The sequence below is a fragment of the Grampus griseus genome, assembly GCF_964374135.1.
Source record: "Grampus griseus genome assembly, chromosome: 17".
NCBI classification, from domain to species: Eukaryota; Metazoa; Chordata; class Mammalia; order Artiodactyla; family Delphinidae; genus Grampus; species Grampus griseus.
In genome coordinates, this window is record NC_139011.1 from 34924634 (window position 1) to 34946418 (window position 21785).

General features: G+C 48.3%; 2 protein-coding genes across 5 annotated transcripts in view; one reads left to right on the forward strand and one right to left on the reverse strand.

Annotated features, from left to right (window-relative positions):
* Nucleotides 1-8647, forward strand: part of NCALD (neurocalcin delta) — a 431524-nt gene extending 422877 nt beyond the window's left edge. For all 4 annotated transcript variants that reach the window (XM_082675134.1, XM_082675136.1, XM_082675137.1 and 1 more), the window contains 2 exons: nucleotides 4162-4267; nucleotides 6661-8647. In XM_082675134.1, the coding sequence (XP_082531260.1) occupies nucleotides 4162-4267; nucleotides 6661-6758 (204 nt within the window). In that variant the 3' untranslated portion in view covers nucleotides 6759-8647. The remainder of the gene's footprint in view (nucleotides 1-4161; nucleotides 4268-6660) is intronic.
* Nucleotides 8648-15692: 7045 nt separating this feature from the next.
* Nucleotides 15693-21785, reverse strand: part of GRHL2 (grainyhead like transcription factor 2) — a gene marked incomplete at both ends in the record, with an annotated part of 113842 nt that continues 107749 nt past the window's right edge. Inside the window, 2 exons of the mRNA XM_082675236.1 lie at nucleotides 15693-15807; nucleotides 17868-17932. Coding sequence (XP_082531362.1) covers nucleotides 15693-15807; nucleotides 17868-17932 — 180 coding nt within the window. The remainder of the gene's footprint in view (nucleotides 15808-17867; nucleotides 17933-21785) is intronic.

Consider the following 21785-nt stretch of genomic DNA (forward strand, 5'->3'; position numbering starts at 1 on the left):
CGGGTGGTTAGATTAAAGATGTCTTTGACTTGATTACAGGATGGTGGGTGGTAGGAGTGTTTACCAAGAAACAAACAAACATGAGTGGGGGCAGGGGCCTGGGCAATAATGAGTTTCAAGTAAAATCTTCTGTGAAAACTAATATAAGAACGGAGCTGCTTTGGTTGAAAAAGGGGTAGGGCCCTTATTCTCCCCCCATCCTCTCCCTGCCTGTGAACGTGTCTACAGCACTTTGGGAGAACATTATGCGTTTACTGACTTACTGTATTCTTCTAGCTCTAAACAAGAAAGTGCTTACGCTGTTCTAGATACATAGATATTGACCCCATTTTAAGAGTATTTCCAAGAAAGATTCTCATGGCCTCTCTCTACCCTCCTTTCCTGGTATGTAATATCCTTCTAAGCAGGATGCTTTTCTTTATCGATAATCTAAGAACAACCCTATACTGCTTAACTTCTTTTACCCTTGGTGGGTTGTCATGGGGCCTTGGGTGTCCTGTTGGAAGACCCTATATCTTCTGATGAAAAGCCAGTCCGGTTTCCTTCAGAGAGAAGAGTGAACTTTAGCTCTTGGAATTGTGCCTGCCCTTAGTTAATCCCACAACGTTTATCAGTTCAGACACGAGCCCTTCCTTTCCAACATTCCGAGAGGTGGTTCATTCAGAGGGAAAAAGAAAAATCACATATATAATGTCAAGAGGAAGCTGGTAATTCCCCTGGCCGCAGGTGGTACTGTCCTAAGCCTGCCTAAGGCAGAACCAGAGCTGGGTTCCTGGGTGTCCCATAGCGGTTGTATTTACCCAGAGACAAGAATAGGGCTCTTCAAGTTTAATTAAAAACAGGATGTCCCTGCTGGGCCTCTCATTGACATTGCTAAAAATAAAGTAGGGAAGTAGCCTGGCCTCTCCATGGTTTAATCCCATTAAATTTGGGGGAGGGGTGTGGGGAACTGGGGTTAATAAAAGACACGATTTGTTTCAGATTGCTGTCTGGAGTTGTGTCTTTTCTCTCCCTGCGCTGTGGAGTCCCAGGTCTAATACAATCAGTGCTGGCTTGCTGAGGCCATGAGAGAGGGGCAAAGGGACAGGTGATTCCCCACTGAGGTTTTGCAGGGCTGTCACCCACTTACTCACATTGGGACCCCTGGGGCTTGTCACCTCATCTCTTTGCTCACTGCTCTAGTACCACCCATGTTCATAGACCTGGCTTTGTAAATAATCCACTAATCCCTTTCTGTGAGCTGATGCACATTAAAAACAAACAAATGGGGCTTCCCTGGTGGTGCAGTGGTTGAGAGTCTGCCTGCCGATGCAGGGGACACGGGTTCGTGCCCCAGTCCGGGAAGATCCCACATGCCGTGGAGCGGCTGGGCCTGTGAGCCATGGCTGCTGAGCCTGCGCGTCCGGAGCCCGTGCTCCGCCACTGGAGAGGCCACAACATTGAGAGGCCTGCGTACCGCAAAAAACAAAAACAAAAACAAATGAACAAAAACAGTCTAGTCTGAGTGCTATGAAAGAGCCATCTGGAAACGTGAGCATCTTAAAGGTGCTCGCACTTCCTCCTCAACCCCTCAGTACACTCAGACGTTACATCTCTTGCCCAATTCCGGAAGCCTCGTTTGCAAATATCCTCATATAAGGGGATCCTGACTTTCTTCATTTTTGTTTTGTTTTTATTTATGGGTGTTTTGTTGTTGTTGTTTTGAACTAACCTATCCTCATTTCTCCGCCCCAGCCCTGTTCCTTTAGTCTAACAGCTAAAGACTAAACGCCTGAAGACTTTCTGTTGGGTGTAAGAGCCTTGTTTTCAAACACACATTCATCTGTTTGCTTGGTCTTTCGTTCATTTGTTCAACCAGAGTATTAAGAGAATAATCCCTAGATTATTACACAGTTGACTTCCTTCAGAATCCCAAGAAGGAGAATTTCATGAACCTCAACTCTTAGAGGCTGAGAGTTCCAAGGAGTGTTCCAGACCAGTGGGTTTTACTTGCTACTATGGGACCTTACCGAGGCCAGAACAGATTTGGGGAAGGAGCAACGCAGCCCCAAAGAAGGTTGATTACACAGCATCCTTAAGACTTCTAGCCAAAGTAAACTTATTATTTGTCCATAAATGCCCCTCCCACATCACCTGTACAACTCCTGAAATGTACCAGCTCTTAAACCTTTAAAGAGGTGTACTTGTGATTTAGTGGGCCGCTGATATCTAGATACTGTTTTGTTGTTGTTGTTCTAAGATTCCTGGGCTTGTGAATTCACAAAATATTTAGATTGTGTAAGTCTGAAATCCGTGTGAGGGGTGTGTGTGTGTGTGTGTGTGTGTGTGTGTGTGTGTGTGTGTGTGTTCATCAGTTGGTGCCGCCGATTCCTCTTTGAGTCAAGAGTTACAGAAAAGCTTCCGTGTCGGAGCAGAGAAAGCTGAGGAGAGGGCGCTGGACCTCAAAACATGGTGGTGTGGAGAGTGTCCTGCTTTCCACTCTTGTTACTAAATACTCACGTGGCCCTGGAAGTTCAGCACCTCTGTTTCCCATTTGTAAAAAAGTCTCTAACTCTCTGGCCTTTTCTAGCTCCCCCAAGGAGTCAGGTGTCCCCAGCGGCTTGGCGCATGGCGCTATAACCCCAGCACAGGTGGTAGTGTAGTCCTGGGCTGGAGGGGACGGCAATAGGGATCCAGGAGGAAGACAGAGTATGGCTCACCTCTCGCCTCTGGAGCACACTTCAGTGAACGTCTCTTGGGACAGCTGACTGTGGCCAAGCTTACTTACCCCAGTGACACCCATCATCCCAGACAGAGCCATGACTCCCAGTTTGCCCTTCCTCCCAGACAGAATCACCGTGGAGGCAGCTCCAGTTCAGCGAGGACTCTGGGTGGGTTCAAGTCAGATTGGGGAGCCTGGCCTGAGGGGTCCCTAATGGGGTGGGATCAGCCCAAGAGTCAACACACTGTGTGAGTCCATTTTTCACTCCTATTTTATCAATGGAGATTATAATATTTACCCCCATTTCTCCAGAATATTTTAGGAACTTGAGGCAGAGTTGATCCTGAACGAGACTGTAAAGTGGAGAAGTTAAGCCTTTATCTCTTTTTGCAACCCTTTTTGTTTCCACATTTCCCCTTTGGAGACTACTTTCCTTCAGCTGCCTTCCTTTCTCTCCTTCCACTACATCCCAAGTTCCAGAACTTTCCAGATTCCTCCGCCCACCCTCTGGCAAAATCTACTTTTTCTAAAACTCCTTCCCAGGGCTAATTTTCCCCAAGTGAATCTGAGTACCAGAACCATGGTCTGGGGATAAAAACAATGACTTTACATTATGCTTCCAAAATAAAAACAACATTTGACCGCTGAGGCCTTCCAGGCGCTTACTGGGTACCATGGGGGGTCCACGGTAGGGGAGATAGTTTCAGTACTGTTCACAGAACCTTTTCAGTAGAACCCTCTTTTGCCCATCAGATTTCTGATGTACCCAGCTGATCTCAAGCTGAGACTTTATACTTATTTCTTCCAAAACTTGGATGGCAGATTGTTCCCATCCCGGGGATACCTGGCAGCTTGCTGAGAAGGAATGTGAGACGATTGCCACATCCAAGGAGAAAGAGCACTGGGATGGATTGGTAATGTCTGCCCAGGAGAAGAGGCGGGCAGGCCCTTACAGACCATCAGTGTTTGTCACCCTTGAGGGACCCAGGGAGAGACCACAGTAGACCCTGACCTGTCTCTGGCCGGAGGAATGTCACCTACAGCCTGAGAGCAGGGACCTCAGAACAGCAGCAGCAGCACACAGGCACCTCATTAGAAATGCAGACTCTCAAGCCCCCCATCTTCCCAGCCCACCCTACTCAATCAGCTGCTGCGTTTTCACAAGATTCCCAGGGGATTCATAAGCACATAAGTTAGAGACACGGGGGGCCTAGTGGATCTTCCTGCCAGTTGTCGCTCCTGAAGGTTCTTGCCGCTGGACAAGCTCTGCTGGCCTGGCTGCTCTCACCAGCAACTGCACGTCTCTCTTCTACGACAACAGATGGTCAGGAGCAGAGCTGGGTCGCTGTGTGATGGGAGGCATTCCCTTCAACCCTGTATTTGGGAGGTTTAATAATAGGGCCATTGTGTGCGAAAACAAACCATGTTTCTGTCTCACGCCATGTTGCTTCTGTCCCCAGGCAATCTATAAGATGGTCTCCTCTGTAATGAAAATGCCTGAAGATGAGTCGACCCCAGAGAAGAGGACAGAAAAGATCTTCCGCCAGATGGACACCAATAGAGACGGTAGGAGGCCATGGCTGCTTTGCTTTGCTTTGCTTTGCTCAGAGGCGGGGCTGCTGGAGGGGCTGGGGTGTCCGGGCAGGGAAATTCCACTAGAGGTCAAGATATTGGCCATAAGGACCTGGCTCGAGGCCCTTTGTGAAAGTGGCTTATCCTGCTTTCTCCCTGTAGGGGGAAGATGGAGGCTGGATCCTGCAGGCCAGCGAATCAGAAAGTGGGGAGGGGCTTGTTATGCACCCAGACCCTAGTAGCTTTCACCCCAGCCTGCCCAGGGGGTTTTGTTGGGGTTTCGTGTGCATGCTCCAAGGTGTTGGGTTTCCTGGAGCCAAGTGGGACCCCTCAGCTGTTGGCGGGTGAGGTGGCCAGCAGATTCCACCCTGAGGGAGGCGCCCACAATTCAAATCCAACAAGGGGATGCAGAGCAAACCAAAATGAAAGGAGAGATGGATTTCAAACTCAAGAACAGTGGATTTTAGATGTTGGATTGCCAGACAGAATACAGGAGGCACCATTAAATTTAATTTTTGGACAAATAACAAATGACTTTTCAATATAAGTATGCCCTATTCAATATTTGGGACATACTTAAAAAATTGTTGTTTATTTGAAACTGAAAGTTAGCTGGGCATCCTGTATTTTATTTGCTAAATCTGGCAGCCCTAGTTAGATGTAATATCTGAGTTTAAAGTGCTAACACAGAGCTTGGTCCATAATAAGCCCTGAGTCATCTATAGCTCTTGCTTTTATTTCCAGCTTGCCTGTTCTGCTGGGCATCCCCAGCAGTTCTTGTCAGTGATGAGCAAATGCAGTCATATACCCCCGGCGGAAGGCTTTGTCGCAGAGCGAGCCTCAGTTTCTATCCCTATGCCCTCTGGGGCACCAGCTGCCTGAGAATCCAGGTTTGCAGGGTACAGGCCAATCTGTTTGCTTTGTTTCTCCACAAAGGTGCCGTTACATCCTGTTTCTCTATGTGCCTTGATTCACAGCGAATAGTTTGTTTTGCAAAGACTAAACATATGGGATTCTTTTAATAGAATAGTAAACTCACTGACATTAAACTGCACATTTTGCTGATGCTCCAGGGGAGCACAGGTGGGCTTGTCTGCTGCCCAAGGCCCAGCCTCCTCTTCAGAATAGGGCTGAAAGATGGGAGAAGATCCAAACACTGCAGGATCGAACGCTCACTGCGAGAAATGAGACCCTGTGCTCTGGGACTCGGCCACAATGGGGTCACAGAGCCCTGACGGGGTCAGCATTCCCCAAATGCATCTCGTTGCTAAAAGTCCTGTGCTTTCCTAAGGGAAAGCCTTGGGTTTTTTAAAAAAAAAAAAAGGGCGGGGGTGGGGAGTGGGTTGGCGTGGGAGCCGTACTGGGAGGGGCTTTCAGTCTGCAAGGGGTCAGGCTCCACCCAACCAGGAGACTTGGTGCTTTGGCTCAGGGCTTCTGGACCCCAAGGCGGGATGCCACACCGAAGCACAGTCCTCATCTAGACCCTCCCGCTGTTAGATTCCTCTTGGAGAAGCTCTTTGCATCTAACCCCTGGCGCTGACTTGAAGAGAAAAGTCTGGGCCCCCAGCAGGTTAGCTGGGAAGCCAATCCGGGAGCACGCGGGTAGTTAGCCCGAGCGGATACATACGCTGAATGCAGGGTTTACCCTGCCGCAACAAGAAAGCGGGGGAAGCTTTGCCTCCCCACCAACAATATGACCGAGGAAACTTCCCGAAGGGAATTGATACATACTCTAGCTTGGGCAAGAAGGAGAAAGACATCGAGGAGGAGTGGAATCCCAGGCAGCCAGTCTCCCCCGTCCAGCCCATTGAGGTAGGAGGAAAGTGCCCTGATTGACGGGAGGGACCCCCGCGGCACCTCTCTGCTTCTTGGAGCACACAGCCCTCGCCTGGATGGAAGGGCAGCCATCCTCACACCTTGGCCCAAAGAAGGAGCCCTCTCCCCAGATGTTTCTTCGGGCCCCTCTGCCCACATGCAAATGTAGGTGTAGCCAAGTGACCCTGAGGAGCCCAGAGGGCCCAGTGAGCCCGTGGGGACGGCCTTGGTGCTGCAGGAGCCCAGCTCAGTCTCTGAAAGGCGCTATCTGAGTCCCTCCGGGGCACCTGTAGCTGGAGGGGCCACGAGGGCAGGGCCCACGTCGCGGCCACCCAGCAGCCCCGCAGCCCAGGGCCGTGCACACAGAGCTCTCAGGAGGCCGCGTGCTGCACTGTGCGATGCTCAACGAGCCCCGGGGTCTCGGCTCGGAGAGACGGAAGGTGGGCCTCACGGCAGGTGTGAGACCCCGGGAAGAGGTGGGCCGCCGCCGCCGCCGGCTCCAAGGTACAGCGGGAAGCCTACGTCTGTGCAGCGGCCGCCAGCCGCCACTCACCGGTCCTCTTGCTTTCTAGGAAAACTCTCCCTGGAAGAGTTCATCCGAGGGGCCAAGAGCGACCCGTCCATAGTGCGCCTCCTGCAGTGCGACCCCAGCAGCGCCGGCCACTTCTGAGCCGGAAGCCCCACCAACTGTAGAGCTGCTTGTGTTCCCTTTGGAGTTTACTTTTTAACAAAAAAAATTTTTTTTTTTGCCAAACAATATTGACGGTGATGCTGTTCCTCGTGTGGTCGGATGCACCTCCCTCCGTGCCGCCTGCAGCTTCTTTTGTCGTGGACGCTTCATGGGAATGTCTAGAGCCCCCCGCGCTTGTGGAGAGCATGAACAGTGCTGCCGTGCACAGACTTTGTGGTGTTCGTTGTTCTGACGATTTTTCATCGTTATTATTATTACTTTCCCTTTGATTCGAAAGTCTGTGTTCTAAAACCGAAGACTGGGGGAGGCAAGAGAAGAGAAGAGAAAACAATCCAGTCCAGTGATTCTATTGCAAGCTTAAGGGCCCTGTTTGGAAAACAAAATTCCCCACCTGGGTCTGGAGTGACACATGCCCTAGGGGTGGTGGCACCAGATGCTCGATTGCCCAGGGACCAGGAATCCTCCAGGGCCAGGCTATTAAAGGGGCCTGGGGGATTCCCGCCTGGAGGCCCACCCCATCCTCTTCCCCAGCAGGCTTTAGTTTCTAAGCTGTGAACATTTCAAGGTAAATTCATAGAGGAGAGGAAAAAGATGGCTCAGCTATTTCTTCCCAGGTTTACACTAGTTGAGCTAAGATGAGTTTCTCTGGAAATTAAACACAAATGGTAATTTATATTTCAAAGCCAGACCCATCTTGTTGCCTATTGTAGTTTAAAAAAAAAAAAAAGATCGCTGTATATAAAATACTGGGTATTACAGACGAAATTAAGTGTTTTGCCTTGTTTAAATGAAATGCATGTTTAGTGAGCACTAATACAATCTTATTACAGGAGACTGTTTTTAGTAGCTTGTTGTGAAGTAAGCCAGCTATAATGAATGTCTATGTCTTATTTTAAAGTCATATCCGTCTTTGCACAAATGCACCAATCAACAGGTATATTTTATATATTCCAGAAAAGTACAAAGTAACCATGACCAGGGCCCAACCTTAATTTTGAATGCTTTTCCAGTGGTAGTGCCTAGGCAATAGAAGTGGGGCAAGTTTGAGTGGGATGTGTCAACTGGAGCACCAGAAGGTTCATATTTATTAGAGATGTGGGTTTGCCCACCCAGCCCAGCAGGCCGTTGACAGTCCTGGATCAGAGGTGCGGTGCTTTTCTGAGCAGATAATATTCTGTAGCTGTTCCCACCCCCACCCCAAATAGCATAAATTCTCGGGACTTCCCAGTGCTTTAATCCACATGGATGGTTAGGAAGCCATAGCTGGAATGTTGACTTTTCCACGCCTCTAGTGGCCCTGAAAAGAGTCAGAGGTTAGAGGCTGGGCATCACCTGGTTCATCCTGAAGAAGGCATAGGCAAGTGTGTCTGTGATTTCCAAGGCCCACCCTTGGGAATCCGAAAGTATCTTGCATCATCGTGTTCTCTGAATGCAAATTTCTATTTACAGAAGTGACAGTACAAATTTGAGTTGCAGTTTGGTCTGATGACCTCATACATCCTAATTTGAATTGAAAGGTAAGAGTACAAGTTGCTGGTCACAGGTAAGTCATATTTTCACAAGCAGTAGGTATGGGGAAGTCCAAACACTCAAGGATGTAGACGGGGAGACCCTGCCCCAAGAGAAGGCAGAGAGGTCTCCTTGGCTGCGGCCAAGCTACTTCCTGTAGACCATGAACCACAGAAAGATAAACTTATAACCATGAGGAAAATGATGCTGAGCCCATTTCTAACCTCTAGATTCCTGAGTATTACGCGATTCCATTTAAACTGACAGTAAAAATCTGAATTTGTATGGTTGACCAAAACGAACCAACGTGGCAGGGTGAAATTTTGAGACCTGGACTCAGTAAAATAATCTTCATCTTCCTCTGCGTGTCAGTTTTTTTTATAGTGGTTCTACACTGTGAGACGTGCTGAGTCCCTCCATTGGCCAAGTGGTAAAATCTGGTTTTGAAAACTAGGGAATTAACCTAAGACGCGGCGTGCACAGTGGCAAGGGGACCCGGCACCTCTGTAGGTGATGTTCAGGAGCTGCCTCCCACTTTCTCCCGCTCTTGATTGAAGACCTAATTCCTCCTTTAGTTCTCCTTAGATGGCGGAGTCAGTTAATGTTGGGGAAAGCCTGCCTGGGCTCTGTCCTCAGTCATGACATCTTACTGAGCCAGACGCACTCCGTTCCCTAGAACCTAGAGCTGGAGTGAGATGCAGGGGAGTGTGTCTCCAGCTGTTAAGAAAACAAAGCGGAAACTAGTCCTCGTCCTTGCCTGCCATTGACCCTGTCTGTATTTTCTTGAGGGTTGTTTTCTCATTCTCCTCCTTCCCAGGAAGACCTTTGTATGTCTGATCCAATGCACTCGAGTGTGGCCAAGGGACTTGACAGCACCCAGAAGGCTGAATGCCTAAAAGCTTATGTCACTCCTGTGCTGGGCTGTTCATTGTCATTGCTGTGTTGAGGGACCTCTGGAAATGGAGTCTGTTCTGTCTGAAATCAGGCCAGCCTGTGATGTTCAAGGGACTGGAATAAAGTGGCTTACGACGTGAAGGATGATAGAGTGGTCGACTGTTCATATCCTTGTTTAGGGTGGGGAAGGGGTGTTAAGGGCGCAGTCCCATCCCATTGATATGCCCTGGGGGCACTTTGCACAAGTGAATTTAGTAATTTATGAATCCCTCCCCGTGGAGTGGGTCCTATATCAGGTGACTTTTGTGTTACTCTAGCTTGGCATTCAAGAATGTTGCTGATTTAATATGATGGTCTGGGACATGAGGTTTCCATGCCTAAACTGCTGCTCCAGCTGAATCTGTGCCCGAGTGAGGGCCCAGATGCTGTGCTGGCCACCTCCTGGGTGTGGTTTCTGCTCTCCAGGCACAAGGAAGCAGGGTTTGTGAAAGCGGGGATGAGAGGGTCTGCTGGACCCCAAGCCGTGTCCGGAAGCATCCTTGGTCTACATGTGGGCTAACTTTCCCCTCATGGCCTTCCCTTTCTTACCTCCTCTCCTTCCTCACAACTGGAGCTATAAATTCTAGTCTTAACATTAGGTGCACCAGAAGGAGAAACTGAGGCAAGTTCCTCTTCAGTGGGAAATTAACATGCCCCTCTCCCCTCTCAGGGCCTCTCAGGCTGGAGAAGAGTCTGTAGGAAAACTGACATGATACAGAGCCCATGGCCTCAAAGCCAATTCAGATCAAGGTGCTTGTTGCTGCTGTCCTTGGCCTTGCCTCCAGCACAGAGGCCATGAATGTAGGAAGAAGGGGCTGAATGTCAGCTACGGTAGGTGTCTCATGGGCCAACCAGACCTCATGTAGGAGCTGAGTTGGCCTGGAGGGGAGTCTTTTTGTACCTCACAGTTTCTCTCTGTAGACCAGCAGTGGCCCTGAGGCCCGTGAGAACTGAGCATGCGTAATGCCGTGTCACTCACGGCAGTGATGGTAAGGAGGTGGCTGCGACCCTCCAACCTGATCAGGAGGCTCTTCACTCGCACACCTGTTGGAGGGGAACCTGTTAATTTCCAGCACGTTTGCAAGCCTGAGGCTCCTATTTTCAGGGTACTGTCCCAACCCAGCTCTGGACCCCCTGACAGCCTAGTTCAGGCATGGGGGGGCGGGGCAGGCATAGGCCAGGTGAGGAAGAATCTGCCTGCTTTCTCAGTCGAGGCAGGGGGAGGTCACGAGAGCTCCCTTTGGAAGAAATGGAGATGCTTCACGCAGGCCTCTCTTATCTTTGTCAGGAGTATGCGTTCACTTCCCTGAAATTTTTTTTTTTTTTTTTTTTTAAGGTGGCTGAAGAAACAAAAGAAAGAAAATTGAGCCCTGTATTTTCCAAGGCAGTAGAGTATCAGTCAGATCCACCTAAAGTAGAAAGATTGTTGCAGAGTGAAAAGATGTCCACGCCAAGGGTCTAACCAATGGTATATTCATTGCAAATAGATTTCTCTACACTTGAATGATGACCACATGTCCAGGGCTCAGGTAGGTCCTGGGCATTTGCTGCCCTGGGTGTTAATGTGCCACTGACCCTCAGAGATACAGGGGCTCAGACACTCGAGTTGGCAGCCTTCCTAAAGTGAGATTAGCGTTTGGTGACCTCATCACATTGTGAAAGTCTAAGGGTAAGAGGGGATTGTATGCCTTAGGACTGGGGTGACTGCTAAGCCCTGGCTCTCCCAGAGTGAACCCCTATCCCGGTGCTGACGATGCCAGGCTGTTATCACTGGGCACATTGCAGCCTCTGAGGATGGACTGCATCTAATGTGCCTCTTATTCCCCAGCACCGGGCACGATGCCCGGTCCATAGTAACTGAGCTGAGCTGGCATGGCGGTGAAGGCAGGAGCTGGTACTTGACCCTGTGGCCCTGACAGCTTTACCTACCCGGAGTCCCAGTACAGGGAGGTGGGGTGTGTGTGTGGGGGGCACACATGGGGAGCAGAGTTCACAGCAGGACTATGGCTGCAATGGGTCAAGGGAGGACTGCCTCAGGGGAGATGTGGAGACCAGTGCATGCCCGGCAGGACGTCCTCGGGCCTGTGGGGAATACATTCAGACCTCCTACTGAGACTGCGGAACACGGATCGTGGCAAAGAGGCCTTTGGCCCATTTCTAATCCCAGGATCTCTCCAGAAGCCTCCTCGACGAGCACTTCTCCTGACCTCTTTGCTGCCCACTGGTCCAAGCACGGAGGCTGCCGAGGATGCCAAGGGGGTCAAAGTTGGTCAGAGAAAGCTTTCCCTGGCGAATTTTTAGCCAAGATTTGAAAGCTGTGGACGTGGACAGACAGACAGGTGGAAGAACACAGACGCGCTCCTTGTTTGGAACAGAGAGGCTCTCGGGAGCTAATCGTGGAGGATGGCTGAAGGAGTGTGCGTGGCCACTGAGGAAATGCCGAGAAGTACTGGGATTTGAATACAGAGTGAAGTAAGTCAGAAAGAGAAAAACAAATACCGTATGCTAACACATACATATGGAATCTAAGAAAAAAAAACCAAAACGGTCATGAAGAACCTAGGGGTAAGAGGACACGGGAAGGGGGAAGGGTAAGCTGTGACAAAGTGAGAGAGTGGCATGGACATATATACACTACCAAACGTAAAACAGCTAGCTAGTGGGAAGCAGCCGCATAGCAGAGGGAGATCAGCTCGGTGCTTTGTGACCACCTAGAGGGGTGGGTGGGAGGGAGGGAGATGCCAGAGGGAAGAGATATGGGAACATATGTATAACTGATTCACTGTGCTGTAAAGCAGAAACTAACACACCATTGTAAAGCAGTTATACTCCAATGAAGATGTTAAAAAAAAAGGAAATCCTTCAGCAGAAGCATCTGCTTGGCCCTACAGGGCTTCTTCAGATGAGCCATGTGGCTGTAAGGTTGGAATTGTCCATGGAAAAGAGGAAGAAGGGGTCAGGGATACTTACTTTCTCCCTCCCATATTCAGTTTCCCAGTGATCAGAGTTTGTTCCATGGGAATTAGCACACCACACTTAAAAAAAAAAAAAAAAGAAATACTGGGATTTGAGCTGACAGATACTAGCGAGGCTGTGGGTTCCAGGGCAAGAGACTGTCATGATGAGGTTGGCGTTTCAGCCACGTGGTTTTAGTCTCTGTGGAGAGGGGGGCGAGATGAACTAAGGGACGGGAAAGCTCTGGTGGTACATTTAAGTGGCGGTGAGGGAGCTGGGCGTGAGGAATGCAGATGGACAGAGCCTACTCCCTGCCCTGGGAACTGGAAGAATAGCCATGCTGGTGGCCTGTCATGGTCACACCAAAGGCCTCGTGATGTCTTCAGCCCTCTTCTCATTTAACCTTGGGGTTGGGCACAACAAAGCAACCAGAAGAGGAAACGTCTGCTTGTTGGAGCCCAGGGCCTGAGGTGCCCAAGGGGAGCCTAGAACCTTCCCCGCTCACACAGAGGCTTCTTTCCAGTCAGGCAAAGAGCCCCAATACCAACCTCACCGAGAACACCAGACATTTGAGTTGTTAGGAATATTTATTTTTTTCTTCTTAAAAATGTACAAAAAATAAAATAACTGTATTTATAGTTTATAGATTCCCCCTCTCCCATTTACAAAACTATTAAGTTACATTTGCCTTTTTTTTTTTTTTTAAACACGAGAGCAAATTGTCCATCTAGCAGTCTTCCTTGCTTGTCTTTAAGAAAGGGCTGTTTTTAGAATTTGGCACAAGCCCTCTGCTTCTGTTGCATTTGCGTAATTTTAAATAAGAAGGAAAATGAAATGTTTGATTCAGTTCATGCTTCTTAAGTTTCTGGGCTGGGACGTGCCTTAGTCTTTTAGGATCCAATTCCAAGATGATACCCGACTGCATTTTTCTGTTGGACCCAATTCCTAAACACCCATAAAGTCTAAGCAATTTGGGTAAGTATAAGAAAAACACTTGTTTCACATGTCCCTCGTCTTACGTGAATTTTTTCTTTAAAGCTTATTTATTAAGGGACAAAAAAAGAAGAGGAGGCAAGTTTTCCTATCTCTCTGGAGTGTGTTTCTTGGACAATTTTGCTCATCAAAGCTCTGCTCATATACATAGTGAAGGCCACATCGAAGCTAAGCCATGGGCACACCAAGGACGCAGAGGGGACACGGTAAGATGGGGACAGATCAAATGCGAGGGGACACTCTGCACCACCCTTTGCTGGCACTGAGCTCATATGCTTTGTTCTGGCAGTGGTCACCGCGATCATTGCCCAGGGACCTGGGACAAAGGCAAAAGCCTCTTTGATTCATCTGCTGCCTAGGGCAGGATTAGCCAACATTTTTTCCCACAGAGGCTGGAGAGAGAAGGCTTGGTAACCCGTGTCAGGTTGCCAAAGATTTTCTCTTTTTCCTATTCTGGAGTGCTGTGCCCCGGCCCAGTAGTATTCGCCATTACATCTGCCGATCACGTCTGGAACCAGCCCTCAGGCAAGGAGCATGGGAGGCGCACTGTACCTCATGCACTCCCAACAGTGAGCCCCACTAGTACCCAGGAGGTTCCCCAAGATGCCGGTCCAGGGCATGGCAGTCACAGAGTGGAGGAGGCGGCGACAGACTGGAGCAGAGGTGAATCCAGGATGTAACCTTTGGCACCACGGAGAGGGGTGATGTGTCCAGAAGACACGGAAAGGTGCCTGCTCACCACACCCAGAGATCTTCCTAGGCTCTGCACCTGCCCACCATTCCATTCAAGTCCTCTGCAGCCTCCAGGACAAACAGCTGGACTGGAGGCAGCCCTTCCGTCCAGCTCTGGGCCTCAGGGGCAATGGGGTGGGAGGGCAGGGAGCCCTTGAAGAGAAAGCCCCCAGGTAAGACATCAAAGTGCTTTACAAACAAATGGGTCCTTACAGAGAACCTGTCCTAGACCTGGGACCTTGGGTGGAGGGTGTCCTCGCTAGTAGAAAGCTAGCGCTTCAACCCACAAAGGTGAACACAGACCCCTAGACCACGTTCCTGTCCCCTCAAGGAGAGCTGTGGCCTGGCCGGTCCATGACATCGTGATCGCTTGGGGAAGCGTTTCTTTTCATCTGCTAGGGCAGCCAGCAGAAGGGCAAACCGCCTCTCCGTCTTCCTCTGGACGCTGCTTTCCGAAGAGCCAGGGCTCTCGGGGCATCCTCGCTTGCTCCCTCCACATCCAGCATCTGGGAGCAGAGGCGGCGGAGCACGGCCTCTCCCGTGCCGGCTGAGCCCCGGGAGGCCGCGGTGGCCTGGAGACCCAGAGCTGAACTGTCGGCCTCGCTCTCGGGACCACAGTTGGGCTTTAAGGGGGCCACTTGTGATGAAGGACGAGCTTGTAAACTGCGAGGCACTCGCAGTGGCCAGGATCCTCACGATAGCCAAGGAGTTCTGCAGCGGGCCCAAGAGACGGGGCCCTAGTGGCAACCCCCCTGCGGTCTCTCCAGAAAGTTCAGGCGGTGCCGACACCAAAGCAGGAGGAGCTGGGGCCTCAGACAATCTCACCTTTGCCACGAGACAGCTCAGAGGGAGGGTCAGGCAAAGCGCATCGCCGTGAGATAAACTCAGTGGCCTCCGGGGCGAGCAGTGCCCGTGGAAAGGGAACAGGGCGCCCTCTGCGGACAGGGACCGAGGCCCCGCGCGTGCCCACGGGAGTAGCTGTCTCGGCGCTCACCGCAGTCACCCGACACCCCAAAGGCCACTTCCGTCGCCCAGCGCGTCTCCTGAACAGCACAGAGGCAGAAGCCTCTTAGAGAAAGCAGGGTCTCCAGGTATGTGCCTCCCCCGGCCAGTGGCAGTAAACATGCCCACATAGCACAGGTAGAATATATTATTGCCATATTATAAACACTATGTACACGGGTAGCCAGGCACACCTTCTAGGTTACTTACTAATTACACAGTGGCTGAATGTCTTCCTGTACACGGCCTGCTGGCCACTCACTGGGAACCCCTGGGGGTATGGGCGAGATGACCGTCTCCGAGCAGCCTGAAGGTTTCTCACCAGGAAGGGGCGTCCGCCTCTCCCCCGACCTCTGATGAAGGAAATGGCTCGTTCTGTCCGTCCACTCAGGAGACGTAAGGAGGTGAGACGGCAGGGGCGAGCATCCTCAGGCCCTTCGGGATGAATGGATTGAAGGGGAGGGCTCTGGACGGTGGCACCTGGAGCCAGCAGTGACCTGCAGAGCCCTGGCGGGCCTGGGCCCTGGGCTCCAGAGAAAGGTGGACAATAAATAAGGATCCAACAGGCGCAAGGCCCTTTCCCGAGGCGCTTGGGCTGCGGCTCCATGGCAGGAGCCGGCGGGCGGACCAAACGCACGGACCAAACAAACACGGGGCTTCAGGCCTCGGCCCGCTCCCCAGCGCGGTCGTGTAACAGCAGTTGTGAGATGGGCTGGGTGGGTCTGCAGGGCCCGGGCTTCCGGCTGCCCCGGGGAGAAAGGCCCTGAGGGCTGCTGCCCGGAGCAGGGCTCAGATCTCCATGAGCGTGATCTTGAAGCCCTCCACCGTGCTCTCCATGTTGAGGATGAAGGTGTCCTCATTCGAGTAGTGCTCGATGATGTTGTCGTCCATGTTCACCAGGATGCTGCCGGGGATGGGGGAACAGAGATGCCATGACCAAGGCGCTCAGTGCAAGGGCAGGCTCCCGGCTGGGGGCTCCCTCAGCCATGCTTTTGCAAGGGAGGCCAGGGAGGGGGGCGGGGGCTGGAGGGGAGAGGAGACAGGCTCCCACTCTGCAGCGGCCCCCAAACTGGCCCCCAGAAGCCACTTTGAGGAAAGCAAAACCTCGCTTTCTCAGAACTAACTCCTTATGAAACAGGATTTCAGAGCTCATTCAACCCAAACCTTTTGCTTTCTAGATTGGTAAAGTACAGCCCAGAAGTTAACAGAGCCTGAAATCACAAAGTTAGCTATTGACAGGGCCAGGTCCCCGAACTATTTTCATTAAACCATATTGCCTCTTGAAAATGCATTTTAAAAAAGTACTCCACACTTAGGAGAAGAGGAAAATAAACAAGAGCTGCAGGTACCCTTCCTCAAGCATGTAGTGTGTTCCAGTGTTTTGGAGACCTTGTGTTCAGTCCTCAGGGCAACCTTGAAGGCAGGTGCGGTCATCACCACGGTGCAAATGAGAAACCTGAGCTCAGCAAGGTGAGATCGTGTCCCCAGGTTCACTCAGCTGCCTCACTGCTGAGCTAGGCTTTGCCTCACTCTGAAGTTCATACTTTTACCACGTGACCTACTCCTTGGTTAACCATCTGTGTTGGGTTTGGTTTTAAGAAAACCAACAACTTCCAGGGCCTGTCTGTGATTTAGAAGTCCTTTAACCAATCCCCTTCTCTGAAGTCAGACAGATCTTGGTTTGAGAACTGACTCTCATTTTACAGCTATGTGTCATCAGGCAAGTTGTTTAGCCTTTCCGCAAAAATAAGAATAACAACCCTGCTTTAGACGGTGGTTGTTAGGATTAAAGTATTTAGCCCAGGGCCTGAGACAGGGCTCAGTGGAAGTGAAATGTTACCATCGGCATGTGCGTCGACACTGAGGGTTTCTGCTCAACGTGAGACCTTGAGACACCGCTCAAATCTCACCAGCGAAGGAATACACTCAGCCTCTTGCACTGACTTTGGAAAGAACTGTAACATGCATTTTAGTGAGCTTTTCAACCAGGGCTCAAGTGGAAAGGGTTTCCTGCTTGGCTCCAAATTAACCGAGAGACCACATCACTCAAAAAGCCCGAGTATCCCAGATAATCAATTTCCTTTATGAAAGAGGCCCAGAGAAGAGTTTAAAGACCTATTTTCTGCTTTTTGTAAGAAGATAGCTCCAGAAGCTGACTCTAATGGAGACCCTCTCCTGGCACTAAATCCAGCTCCGTGGCAACTAAACTTGGAGCCTCATACACAGGAGGCCCTGGGAGGGCTGGAGACAGCAGATGTGCGAGCTAAACACTAGGGCTTTGGGGCCACGGACCTGGGTTAAATCTGCGCCTCACCTACTGAACATGAGACTTTGGGCAAGTTGCTTAGCCTCCATCAGCAATAAATTATGGATAAGAATCTACCTCACTGAGTGGTGAGGAACAGCAGAACAATACACATAAAGCACTTAGCAGGGGACCCAGGACCTACTGAGCACCAGATAAGTGAGAGCTGTTGTTCTTAACAGTGAGAACAAGCAGGTCCAGTAATCATTTCGATCATTATGTTAGTAATGACCTCAGAAGAATCCTCTATGCCCTGAATCCTTTGTATTCCTACCGTGCTGCCCTGAAACCAGCCCCAAGAGCAGCACGTGATTCCCTATAAACTCTGCTCTCTGCAGAAGGGCGACCTTGCCACTGTCCCCAGGGCCACTCTCACCACTTCCAGACCCCTCTATTCTACCCACTGATCCTGTCATTGGAGGGGGGCATCTCAGCTGACGTCATGACAATGCACTCTCACCCCCCACTCTCTCTCATTAAAGGTCTTCAAAATGCATGGCACACGTAAGCTGCTCAGCACGCCTTTGGAAGGATGACAGATTTTTATAAAAGGCAGACAACAGAGCTAACGAAAGACGGGCACCATCTTGTTTTTTTTTAAAGGCACTGTATAGACATATCTGATTGGGAAATCAATTTAAGTTCCGTTTCTTTCTTACCCTTTTTTGCTTTTCTTGTAAAGCTTTGTTATCTTTTCCACGGGCAGCCCGTATTTCTCAGATATCTGCAACCAATAACAAAAAGGCAGGTGAGTGTGGAAGGGGAGCCAAGCGGAGACGAGAGAAAATTCCAACTTCACCGTCCTGGAAATGTTTCTGGGTGCCAGTGGTCTTCACTCATGAGTCAGACTCTCAAAAAGGCTCATTTCTTTGGACAAACCATAAATCAGTCAACAAAAAATTCACCCACAGGAGAATTTAATCTATGATGAAGGTGTCATTTCAGGTCAGTCAGAAAAAGATGGACTCTAATCATGATGTTGGATTAAATAGGTAGCCATATAGAAAAAAATTAACAAGTTAAGTCAGATCCCTTCTCCACGACTTCCATCAAAATAAATATCACCAAAGATTTACAGGGAAAAGATGAAACCATGCAAGAAGAAACCATGAATCAATTCTTTGTACAGATATCATCTTTAAGTAAGGAAGATGCCAAGCCAGCTATGAAACCTGAAGAAAAAAGGCCAAAATGTAGATAAAGCAGCATAAAATGAAAAATACCAGTATAGGCAAAACCACCCAAAAAGCTGAGGACAAACAATACACTGGGAAACATTTGTGCAACACAAATGACAGACATGGAACTAAACTTTCTTAAGTTAGAAAGAACACCTCCAAATTAAAAAAAACGGACTAACATGCTCCCTTTGGCAGCACATATACTAAAATTGGAACGATATAGAGAAGATGAGCATAGACCCTGCACATGGATAATGTGCAAGTTCGTGAATTGGTCCATATTCTTTAATACAAATGAATGTATTTACAGAACAGAACAGACTCAAACAGACATAGAAAACAAACTTAGGTTACCAAAGGGGACGGGGGGAGGGAGGGATAAATTAGGAGTCTGGGATTAACAGATACACACTACTGTATATAAAATAGATAATCAATAGGACCCTGTATAGCACAGGGAACTATATTCAATACCTTACAAATAACCTATAATGGAAGATAATCTGAAAAAATATATACATATAACTGAATCACTTTGCTGTACACCTGAAACTAACATAATATTGTAAATCAACCATGCTTCAATTAAAAGAAGGAAAAAGACTAACAATTCAATGGGAAAAGGAAGGCAACAACATAAAGAAGTAATTCACAGAAAAAATACAATAGGACAATAAGCAAATAAGAAAATGCACCACCTCACTATTAATTTAAAAATTCAAATTAAAACAACAGCAGGATACTACCTTTAATCTATGAGACTAACAAAAACTGAAGAATTGATAATACAGTGCCAGCCAAAGGATGAGAAACAGCAACTCTCACAGCCCATAGATAGGAGAGCAACAAGCTCAACATTTCTGGAGGGAAATCTGGCAGAAGCTATTGAAATTTCAAAGGCATATATCTTTTGACCCAAATAATCCACATCTAGTAATCTGGTGCACAGAAATACACTCAGATGTATGCAAAGCTCTTCAAAGCATCACTGTTCATAACACAGCTAACTGTGTACAACAAACATTCATTAAGCACATTTTGATATTTGCACAGTTGAAAACCACGCCGTCATGCAACCATTAAAAGAAATGCAGGACGCCTATATGAAAAAAATGTCCTTAACATACTAAATGAAAAAACACAAATTGCAAAACACTGTATATAGTGTAATCCCACTTGTATTTAAAAAAAAAAAATATGTAAGTAAATAGAAAATATTTGAAAGACCCACCAATCTATTAGCAGTGGCTACCCTGGAAGAATGGACAGAAACAAGGAGATGATTCTTCTTTTCACATTGTACAATTCTGTGCTATTTATTTTTACAGTGACCATGATTCAGCTTTATAAATATAAAACTATAAAGTAATATAATAATAGTTTAGAGATGGATTCTGGAGACACCTACCCAAAATGCTTTTTCTCTCCCAAATCCAATCCACCCACCTCTTGTGAGCCCAGTGGCTGGCAGGGCTCACAAACAGCTAGGGCAGGTGAGGTTTGGGACTTGGACTACTGGGCAGTCTAGCAGGGCCTAGGAGAAGAAGCCAAAGAGCCCTGGGACAAAGGTGGGATAGGTTTGGCTCCTGCGAAGAGCTTATTCTCCAGAGAATCGGATTCCCACCCATCCATCCCTTACACTGCACAGGAAGAACTCCCACCCCCTCCCCCAAGCCCCAAAGGAGCAGAACAGGTGGGCTGAGGACTGAGACAGCAAAGGTAGACTGGGAAACAAGTGGCCTGCCTGTCGCACATCACTGCTCCATCACTGATGGAACTGCCTCATGGCCATACTGGAGCCCAAATGAGCCCAGCACATAAAATAACACGGCCTGTGGGCAGCAAAGAAAATGGACAGAACTTAATGTGGACGGCATCTGTGTGAACAGAACATAAAAGAGCACTTATGAAGACTGCTGTACAGCACACAAGTATAAAATTCTGATCTAAATATATGATTACTGAACTAAAAATTCTGTAAAGGTCAATAAATGAATTGAAGGCCAGGTGGTCGATCCAGCAAACCAATCGGCGTTAGGAAAGATAGATTAGAAAAACCATTTCAAGTGCAGAGCAAAGACACATAGCATAGATGGAAATCATGAAGGGAAAAAAAAGAGAGGTTTGAAGAATAGAGACAGCTATACCTGATGTGACTATATCCAAAGTCCCAGACAGAGAAAAAGGAGCAAATGGAGAAGAGGAAACAATTAGACAAATAACAGAGGAAAGACCCATGTTTTTAGATAGGAGGGGTATCCTGAATCCCAGGAAGGAGCAATGAGAAAAGAACCATGCATCTGGCCACGTGCCAGATCTCCAAGGGTAATGAAAATACAACATCCTGGAACCTCCCAGACAGAAAGTACAAGTTACCAAAAAAAGAAAAGAAAAAGAATGAACCTGGCTTCAGTCTTCTCATCTGTAGCACTAGAAACCAAACCGGAATAACCCCTACAGACTACTGAAAAAAGGGACTTTACCCCAAGAATTCTGTACACCAACAAGCTCTCCCTCACTTCTCAGGTTAAAGAATGGCATATAAGAAATGCATTTCACCCAAATATCCCATTTGAGGAAAATACTCACAAAAGAACTCTAGCATATGCATCAAAACAAAGACTTCAGCAAAGGGGGAAGAAAACAAGCAATCAGTGTTGTACCATAAATATATATATACGTATGCACACACACACGCGCGCACGCGAAGACAGACTATATATACTCTATATAACTATAGATCTATAGTTATATATCCATACATAATGTATATACATATAGATATATATGGTCCGTATATAGAGTTATAGGTATGTATAACTACCTATATATAGTTAAATGGACTGGGAATGTGAAATAAGTGTTAAATAAGGATTCTTGAAGTAAAAAGAACATAATGGAATCAGAGCAATAAGGAGAAGAGACTGAAACAATTTAGGGAAAGTAAAGAATAACTTTCAAGAAAAGATGAAAAACAGTGACTTAATCCAACTGCAAAACTAAAGAGAAAGAGGAAACTGCAAAGTAAAATAAATAAAAACCAAAACATTTATCGTTGTGAGTTGCTTGGCCTGCAAGCGTTGGGTTTTGAACTTTGGTTGGTGTCATTTGGAACTTCTTTTTAAAATGAAATGGAAAAATAAAGTGTGTTCCTTTTTTGACTCAACATCAGCAAGTTCATATCTCTTAGTCCCCCTTTTCTGAAAGAGAGGTGAATCTGATTCTTGGATCTTCTCTTTTCAGGGGTTTGACTCCCAGTTTTTCCCAAAGCATGAACGCATATACCTCAGCTCACAGTTCAGTTGATAACAGTCAGGAAATTTGCATAAACCTGCATATCTGCCGGAAGTAGCGGCAGCAGCCAGCATTCACTGAGTGCTTACTAAGTGCTTAGCA